The sequence below is a fragment of the Brachionichthys hirsutus genome, unplaced genomic scaffold (genome assembly GCF_040956055.1).
Source record: "Brachionichthys hirsutus isolate HB-005 unplaced genomic scaffold, CSIRO-AGI_Bhir_v1 contig_330, whole genome shotgun sequence".
Classification (NCBI taxonomy): Eukaryota; Metazoa; Chordata; class Actinopteri; order Lophiiformes; family Brachionichthyidae; genus Brachionichthys; species Brachionichthys hirsutus.
This window is the reverse complement of record NW_027180340.1, coordinates 462,472-472,538: the sequence shown is the minus strand read 5'-3', so window position 1 is coordinate 472,538 and position 10,067 is coordinate 462,472. Positions and strand designations below refer to the sequence as shown.

Genomic DNA, 10,067 nt, shown 5'->3' with positions numbered 1-10,067 from the left:
GTTCATGTGGTAGAAGAAGCCGAAGCAGTACCCCGGCGGGTTGGTGATACCGTAAGGATTCTTGGGTGCTATGTTGAAATACGGGCTCACGAGTCGAGCCCGGTCTCCGTCTTTTCGTGGTCTTGACGTCTCGATGTACATGTAGAAACCTTTAAGCACAGGGACATATAAAGACATAAATGCATGCAGGGGGATACTCCATCACCTGGCTTTACAATTCAGGTTACTGAAGGAGCTGCTTCTTATTTCTGAAAGTATAGTTTTTCATCCATCCATCCATTTTCTTCCTTTGCTTTGCAGGTCACGGGAGTTGCTGGAGCCTGTTCCAGCTTGCTATGGGCGTGAGGCGGGGTACACCCCGAATGTGTCACCAGCGCATCACGGGGCCACACAGAGAGAATCAACCACTCACGCACAAAATCCCGCAAACAGTTTCTGACGATCTACTGAAGACCGGCACATTTTTTGTTATACTCTAAAGAGCAGGAAACAGCAGGTGAGCAGACACCTGTAATAGAACGATGGAAAAGGTTTTCCATGAAGGTCACCTCTGCTTTTATTAGTACAATGCGATAATGATGGGGTTCCGTTTAGACTCCCGAATCATGAGCAGCAGCAGCGGAGATGGCAAACAGTCTTCCGATGCGTCTGATGCCAGAGTCCGCTGGACGCAGGCGTAGCAGGTACCTGGTGAGAGGCTCCACTTTTGTCCAGCCAAAAGCAAATGGAATGTCTCCCTTGGTTGAATCTCATATCAGATAATTATATGCAAACAGGAATGGGGCCCGGGATGAAATGTTGTACGTTTTGAAACCATTAGGCGATTAAAGCCAATGCGTTATTTACTGCTTCAGCTGCTGCTGGTGCTACAGCACCATAATGAGCACTTACAGTATATTCCGCCTCAGATGGGTTCCTACAAATCTAATTTAGGTAATTCTGTATTTATTAAGTTCTTGAATATATAATGAAAATAGAGCATCCAACAGATTTTTGTATGTACAAGCCTCACGTGCTTAACAAACGGCTGGGATTCTGGTAGGGGAACCGGATTCTGTTCAGGGATATGAAGTCTATTATACGATAAATAACACACTATTTGGGAGAATGTTCAGGTGATTGTCATCCTGATGTGAATATGTCATCAATATGATATTTACTGATGCTGAATAAATGTGTGTGTTTTCCAGAACAGAAGTAAAGCTGAGAAATCCAGTCAGAATAGGTGGAATAGCCTAGATGTTAATTGAACTCTGTCCCCATAGGGCTGCCGAGAAGCTGCTGCTCTCACTGCTACAGCTTTATAATAGCTGCAGGTAGTTCACTATTTCCCCTTTAACTTGAATCAAAGTCCACCTCTCATGCAGCTAAGCTATAACCACTTTAATGAACAGTTCAATCTCAAATCAAGCTTTCAGGTGACTTACCCTGCTTGGAACCGCTGCGGTCCCCACTGGGCCCTGTGTTGGGCGTGTACTTTGTGTCGCGGGTAGCGGCGCTGTGACGCGTCCAGTCAAAGTCATCGTTTTTGTCCTGCGTGAACATGCAGATTGGCTCATCCTCAAAGCTGCAGTGAAACTCTCCTGGTGAGTGAGAGAGCAGAACCCGACTTTAGCATGCAGTTCATTATGAAGGAGCATGAACCGCCGAGATGATGAAGAGCCTGTGTGTATCTGAACTGGCTCCCAGAGGGTATACCATTAAAGCCCACTATTAAGACATGGATTGCATTTAGTAAATACACAATCACACACACATTGCCCTAGAATGAAGGATGAAGGTTGAGCTACAAAACTGTCATTTTTCATTTTTGCTGAAGTGATTTTAGAAACTTTCTGTTTTTATGGCTGAAAGTAGAGATTTGTTGATCGCCCTTGGATGTTTGCCTCACTAGCAGGACTCTGTGTAATCACTTTTTCAAATGGACACCACCTCCTTCCTTCTTTATCACGCCCCATCTCCTGTCATGTAGATATTACACCCCCCCCCCCCCCCCCCCCCCAATTCCCAACCTCCCCTTTCCCCCTTTGTCGCTCTCCACGCCTCTTTGACTGCAATTTTTAAAGTAGTGAAGTAGTTTCAAGTTGCCCGTTGTACTAAGGTGCAAAAATAAATTTGTTGTGTGCTTGCAGTGTAACAATGACAACGATAAAGCGTTCTTTCTTTCTAGTGGAGTGTTCAGGGAGATAATGAAGGTTTTGTCACACTTCAAGAAAAAAATAAAAGTAATTGTAAATACATCACATACGAGGGAAAGGGCAAACGTGAAAGCACTGATAGTAGGTTGGAAATCACATGCGTGGGGGGCTAGTCCACTAAATGTAATGAAAGGGTGCCGGGAGCATCTCTAGTGTCAAAACCTCCAGTTAATCCTTGTAGCAAACAAACAACAACAACACCCAAAATAAAAGACACGACACTGCCGAGAAGTGTCCTGAATGAGATAGTAAAAAGGAATATTCGGATTCAGGATGCAGGCATGTGTTCTGTTAAATATTCATTGATTTATTAAAACATAGCTGGGAGCAGTTTGGAGTGGTGACCTTGAGAGGAGTAGAGTTTGCTGCTTTTACTCTGGTGATGGAGGTAACACAGAGTGATGAAGAGCGTGGGCGGATGGACAAAGGGGACAAAGAGGGAAACGATGCCGGAGAAAAGCTAGTAAGGGAGTGCAGGAGAGAAAGAATCGGCAGAGTGAGCGAGCGGAGGAAGGGGCCGAGTTGCAGGCACTGTTGACTCTTCTCCTCACAGGCATCCACATTTAAATGGAGGCCTAGCTCCCAGCGTTAGACGTTAAGCCCCCCCCATCCACTATGAGCTAAGGAAAATTGTTCCACCTTCTGTGAATGGAGGAGATAGGAGGATTTGGAGAAGAGGCAGACAAGTGGAAAAAGCAGAGGCAAATCAGGTAAGGAGGTTTCCTTCAGGGATTTGGGTAATGATGTTGGTGATTAGGAGTTTGTTATTCTGTTGGCAGTGTTAGTGTGAAAACCCGACAAAAAATGCATCTTAATACAGGAAATAAAGAAAGCACAATACATAACGGCACACTGCAGCACAATAACAAAGTGTACACACACACACACACACACACACACACTCCACCCATCAATTCCTGCAGAGATCTCAAACTCTCACAGCGTGCAACAGGCAGATGTAGGGTTACTAGGAATTCCTTAAGTTAAGTTTGATTTATTTCCACATAACTTAGTGCCACCTTATAGAACACCTTAAATTGCATCTTAAGAGCTTGCAGTTACAATAATTATGTTGTTCTTGCAGAGACAGAAGGAGAGTTTTCTCTAGAAGGACATGCTATGTGAGGTACACATCACTTACTCAAGTGAGGGTTGATGGGAGCTGTGAAAGAAAAAGGACAGGGAAAGTCATTAGTGCAGAATATCCTGGCTATCGAACATCACGTGATGCACTGATTAAAAGATGTGCTTACGGAACGTTATGGAACAAAGTTACAGTGAACACAACGCAAGCATGCACACAGTAGCTGCTTCTATCAATCCTTGCATCCTGCTGTCATCCGCTGTTTAGGGACCGCGCTCTTAAAAGTCTTCATGTACAAAACCTACCCTTAAGTCAATGTTTCTGCTGCAAAAAGGAAACGAAAGACACCTATAGGAAGATCGGAAATCCCACCAGTGATATAAGAACACAAGTAGCACATCAGAAAAGATCCGAGTCCCTCTTCATCGAGTGGTTTTTCTTTTTTGTGGAGTGTAAACAACAAGACACGGGCAAACAGAAAGCTATCCAGTGCAACACATGCATTCAATGAGCAACGAGTGGACAGAGTGGAAGATGTGTGGGTGGAAAAGGTGACAGCAGTCACTCGCCCCCTGTTATCAAATGAAAAAGACAAAGGGATTAGGAGGACCAGCCTGACCACATTAATAAGCTTAGTGGAAAAACGGCTTATCATTACTGCCGTTAAATGACATTACTGATGGTCGCCTTCAAGGTGACTTCCAATTACAGAACTCAGTCTATTTAATTCTTCCATTTAGAGGTCGATAAAAAAAAACCCAAGCCCTGACTAATAACTACAAGTAGTTTTCTGCTGATTGCTTATTGTTCCCTCTGTGTTTCCAACACCATCATGGTGGGGGGGCTTTTCGATCAACAACTGATGTGATTCCAGTCAAACGCATGCGTACAGCAGCTTTTGCATTCCTTTCACCGAACCTCGGTTCAACGCTTCCCTCATTGATAATTTAAGATGGCACCGCAGAAGCAAACACAGAAAGGTCAAGGGTATCACGCAGAGTAGCACCGAGCTAGTTTGTCGGGACTTCACTTTTTGCAGAGTAAATACCATTTAGCCTGTCAAGAAGATTCATGAGCATTTTCATGATCGATTGCTGACCGACTGAATAGATGCAATACATCAGGATTCACCGCAAAAGCACGTTGCTGCTTGATTTATGGAACCCCACTGTTGGTGGGGAGAATTGATTTTAATCTAACCAATTAAAATGAGTAATAACCGATAAAAGAAAACATGTGCTGAAGAGTGAAGATGCGCCGCAGAGCTGGTGGAATTGGCCTTTTTTTTAAAAAAAAAAGAGGTGACTCCTGCTTGTTGGTTCATGAAAATGCACGTTCCACTTGTTTATTTGAGTTGTAGAAAGAACTTACGGATGGAAAACATGAGACAATATAACATTGTAATTTACAATTAAATGGGAGAAAACATTCAATAATGATGCACATGTCGCCGCACTATGAGGGTTGCATTATTTTGGAAAGAGCAGGCAGTGCACCCTCAGCAAATGAAAGCTCTAATAATCTTTTATGTTGCAGAATGTGAATACCTGCTTCCCAACACCCGGCGTTCTCTGCTCAATCTACTCTGGGCCACACAGGGAGGCTCTGCTGCATTGAGAGACTGCAGCGCACGGACATCATGTGGGTCGTTGCAGGAAAAATGTTTTAAATGACAACCAAGAGCCTCAGGCCTGTGAAACGGATGCCGAGTTCTCCTCTATTCCTCCAGCTCACCCCCCCCTGTTTGCCTCATCTTTCACTTTCAGCCTCCCATTTTCCTGCTATTTTTCCCTATTCCCTATAAAATCCTTCGTGCTTCACCCTGCTTCTTTCTTCCATTACGGTTATTAAAATATGCCAGTTCTTTCCAACACCCCCAGGTGGACTCAGTGTGCCTAAATCCAGATGCATTCCATATGAATATGTCTGGTCCAGGAATGCACAGAGCAGGTCCCTGGGATTCTTGGACTGCTGCGGCTTGTATGCTTTTGACATTTTACAGCATTTTCTTTGACCATTTCTGTATCACCTCTGTGGGCAGGATGCCAAACGCCAATTTACTCTGTGGCTGTTTAATTGGTGAGCTATTGTGTGAAGGGTTATCGTTTCTGATGCTCAAGCAGCACGTCAATTGGAAGCCTCTGTCACTGCTGCATGAACGTTTGGCTGAATGGGTGAACAATTGCTTTTTTTGTGGAACGTTTGCATGGTCAGTCAGACAAGAGAGGAGCTTTGTAAATGCAGGACATTTACAATTTAGGTTTTAAAAAGACGAAATGACTTCAAAGACTCTCAAAATCGATGTTAAATCCTAGCACGCTACAAAGGCTTCACAAACACCTCTAATTTCCATCCTAACTCTGCAGCACCCCCTCCCAGCCTAAACAGTCTCATATAATGATCCAGGTGTAATTTTGATAGTTCTCAAGATGTACGTAAGCGAACTCGTTGACCGCCAAAGCACAGCGATAGCTGGAGAACTTTCCATACACAAACGTTGACTTCATCTTGGCAGGATTCCCTGCCCTCCTGGTTCACGGCTGTATTACAAAGCAGCAGATAATTCGATGGCTGCAGCCAAGTATCACCCCCAGACAACAGCAGGCCAGCTTATATACCGTATATATTTTTTATTTAACACACTCTCCAAGATTCCCATCCATCATGTTTACGGGGTCTGGGTTGGTGCCATGACGTTCTGAGAAAGCCCCGTCTCAGTTTCAAAGCTCCAACTAGCAGTTGGAATTATAACAGTGTGGGTTAATGCAATTTGCCAGTCTTCCTCTCATGTCATCCTGACAAAAATAACATGAGCAACTACACAAGTAGTGTGTCCTTCTATCAGTCTACCTATTCTGCACTGATTCTGCAGTGACAGATACGGACCACTGGACAAACTGATGTCCAACAGCGTTCTGTGATCTCTCCATATATGTGATTCCTTAATGGACTTCCAGCTACACTGTACTTTAAATGGTAATTGATTAAGAAATAAAACGTGGGAGAAAACAACAAAGCGCATGCACTGTTAGCAGAAGATGAGAAGATCAATACTATTGCCATGCGTATCCACTGAATATGAAGCTAGAGCCAGGGGGAGTGTATCTGTGTTGCCAAGGGCCCTGGGAGTCCCAGCTCAATATTGTGTTTTTATCTCTTAAGGAGAGTTGGATTAGACGATTGTTACCTGTCAGTTGGTGGTTAGCGTAGCACAAGGCAATACTTTGTTAAATTCTCTGCTCTAATTGGCCAGTCACAGCTTTATACAGCTTGTTATTTCAGTAGCTCACTTCTCAGATTACGGTTCTGATCATAGATTCTGCAGAACAGGGCCAAATTTATCGAATTCACTGCAAGGAGAATTAAAAAAACCCCATTGCCAAAAGGGTAAGCTTTGCATTATTGTAAGTACAGCAACAACAACACGGCCATCACACCACCACCGATGAGGATGAGGGAGATAATAATAATAATAATATTAAAAAAACACTTTGCATGTCTTCAGCTCACTTAATAGAATAATAGTTCCAACTGAAACTCAAAAAAGTTACTCAGTTAATTGCTTTATACCTTGTGCTAAGGTGGAATAACTGGCATCTGTAGCCTTACATTTAACAGACTTCCAGTATTTGAAATTGTCTCTGATGTTTGCAGCTAACGGAATAAGAGTATTTCCAGAAATGTTGAGCCGTTCCTTAACAAGTGTCTCTACCTCAGTTCCAAATACACAAAAACAATGTTTTTCTTGAAAAACAGGGCATTACTTTCAATATAACCAGAGAAATATGATCTAGATGTAAAAGTTATTCATTATGCAAGTATTTAATGTTGACTTTAGTTACACATAAACTCAAGAAGGTCATTCTGGAACAGAAAGTGAGGGATAATGGAGATAATCATGGACTGCATCTCTCATGTCGGGGCATCTTACAGGATCCTGCTCAGACCCACATTAGGCTGCTGCTGCTGTGGTTCTACGCTGTGCGTGGGAGAACAGAGCTGCCCTAGAGTGATAATTAGTCCAGTCTCTTGTTGGGCAGCTACATCAGCATTGGCTCTCTGTTGCTTTATTTTGCTTCAGTTCATTCTTCTGCATCTTCATTTTTTTCCCTCCTCAGCCCCAGCCCCAGCCCCGCTACTTCCGCTTCTCCTTCTGTGCCTCTCTTTTTCTTAATTAGACTCAATTCTCTTCACTTCAGTTTGACTGGATGCAATTTGAACAGATTCAGCAGAATTCAAGGTTGAGTAGAGGAGACCACTCGTACTGTCATGCAACTAGCAGGAGGGAAAGTTGCTCCATCTCTCTCTCTCTCCTTCCGTTCTTTCCACTTCTCACAATTCATGTTGAGCTGCAGTGAAACTGAATAATTCACAACTGCAGCAGCACCACTCAGAGAGACCTCAGCAATCAGCAATAGGCAGAAAACAGTTGGGGGGTTGTTTCTGAAAATGAATACCTCCAGTAGCTGTGCATGTGTTCGCCGGCGCCGGGCCCTCTGTGGGTTCTAATATGGCTTTTGAGTATGTCACATTTGCAATCACAGAGGCTATTTCAGTCTGCAGAAAACAGAATGCGTTTTGATATTGTCTAAATGGTGCATCATACAGTCCTAATCTTCATGTGGTCACTGAGGCCGCTATTCTGTTCTTATAGTCCTAATGCAAATCCTAAAATATTGCCAAATCCTTTTTGCATTGAAACACAGGCCATATGGGGTCTGCGATGCCGTGGACCTTTCAAAAATAATGGAATGCACTATTTATTAAAGCTATTTGTAATATCCCAGGAGACAATTCACATCCTCTGGCAATAACAGACGAAATCACACACAAAAATTCACCGAGGTGTGGGGGGGGTTCTGCATGTGACCCAGACTACATGTTTGACTCATCAGATATGTGATGTCATGATGATGATGATTCACAGAAACGGGAAATCGTTTCTGTCCCACTCTGGACCTGACTCCAGTAATGAAGGTCACAAGGAGGAGATGATTCATCATTTGACCAGCCTTCATTCAAACTGGCACGCCGATTTCAAGCCGTCTTTTAATGACTGAACATGTTGGGATGCAATTCACCGGCTCGTCCTCATGCATGTCATAACTAATACATCTTCATCGTGGTTGATCAGTATGATTGCCGATACCAGAACTAACTTTTAATTACCGTCTAGCCTTGACGAACATGTGTCTTAATGCAGCAGTTCACTTTAAAATGCATCCGAATGAGCTGAAAGGTGACATCAGCGCCACTCACCGCTGTAAGTGACGATTCGGATTGTGGAGTCGCCCTCGCCGAAACGCGTGATGGGTGTGAGGCGCACCTCGTATGACTCTGGCTTTATGAGCTCGGTCAAGTTGTGCATCATGAGCTCTCCTTTGTTGATTGTAGCGTCCACGGGGATCTCCTGCTCCCACCAGCGCTGCAACCCCATCTGGAAGAGAGGAGGATCCACAAACGTTGAGATTAACATCCACCACAGTCTATAACTCATATTCTACCCATGGGTTTCAGAAAGTTGAGACTCGAAAATGTCTGATAGCTGACAAGTAAACCTGTAATACAGACATGGGCAAACTACGGCCCGGGGGGCCATATACGGCCCGTTAGGCTTTATAATACGGCCCGCCGAACTTGTCCAAATAATATAATTAAATAAAATTTTATTATAAACCTCATTCATTTTACCTTTTCCCCTGTAATGCACCCTGTAAAAGGCCATATCCTTTCATATAATGGCTTTTACATGTAATTTATATTAGTTCACACAAACACTCCAGCCTGGCCTGGCCCCTCTGTCAAATTTTAGAACCCATTGTGGCCCACAAGTCAAAAAGTTTGCCCACCCCTGCTGTAATATCTCTAGCTCGGATGTGGTTTCTGGGCACCCTCCTGGTTTTCTTATGTGACAACAGTCACAGAGTATCTCAAAGATTATAGTGTAAAGTCTGGGGAGGAGTCATTTTCACCAGACTAAAGCAATAATAATAATCTCAACTGTTCCTTGTGTTATGAGTCAGTTTGAATTTAAGTATACCAGCTTTAACCAGCATTTCTTTCATGTCACATAACTTCTTGCGGCTCGTGGGGGGGGAAAAGGGGACGGCCATGAATCAAATGAACTAAGGAGACGGGCAAAGGCCACTGTTCAAATCAATGAAACTAATAAAACAACAAAAGACACGCCCTAAGGCTGCAAGCTGAAAAGTCTTTATGCAATGTCGTTCAAAATGAACAACAAAAACAGAGAATAATAATTCAAATCTGCAGTTTTGCTCGGCTCTGCGAAGATGTATAGCAACCTTTGGCCCTGTTTTTATAGGCCAAAACTGAACTGCCTTTGTTCCTGGCTCAGACGAAAGCTGTGCAGTGTCAGCCCAACCAAAAAGCAAACAGAGAGACGCTGTAGCTGAATGACTAACCGTGAAACACAGTGGAATTTTTAGCTACTACAGATCCAGAAGATCTGCCCAGGAGACCAAAAAAATAAGAGCATGAGAGTGAATAATTTATATTTAAATACCAGCTGGCAAGAAACCTACAGTACGGTGCAGGATATCCCCTTGTAACTAGAACTCATAACATCAAGGACCATACTGCTGCAATAAAACAATCGATCATGACATTAAAATCTGTTGATTCCTTACATTTCCATAGCATCCCTGGTAGCTTTGTAGGTGTGTGTGAATTAATTCATGTTCTTCTCCTGGGAACATATTGGGAACGTCGCCAGAGTAAATATGCATTCCCTTCACCATCAGTGCAGAATATTCAGCATTATC

The 10,067-nt window shown here is 43.4% G+C and overlaps 1 protein-coding gene across 1 annotated transcript in view; it reads right to left on the bottom strand.

Annotated features, from left to right (window-relative positions):
* Positions 1-3: 3 nt before the first annotated feature.
* Positions 4-10,067, bottom strand: part of LOC137913712 (MAM domain-containing glycosylphosphatidylinositol anchor protein 2-like) — a gene marked incomplete at its 3' end in the record, with an annotated part of 116,564 nt that continues 106,500 nt past the window's right edge. Inside the window, exons 12-15 of the mRNA XM_068757343.1 lie at positions 8,542-8,719; positions 3,340-3,360; positions 1,428-1,583; positions 4-149 (exon numbers count right to left, since the gene is read on the bottom strand). Coding sequence (XP_068613444.1) covers positions 4-149; positions 1,428-1,583; positions 3,340-3,360; positions 8,542-8,719 — 501 coding nt within the window. The remainder of the gene's footprint in view (positions 150-1,427; positions 1,584-3,339; positions 3,361-8,541; positions 8,720-10,067) is intronic.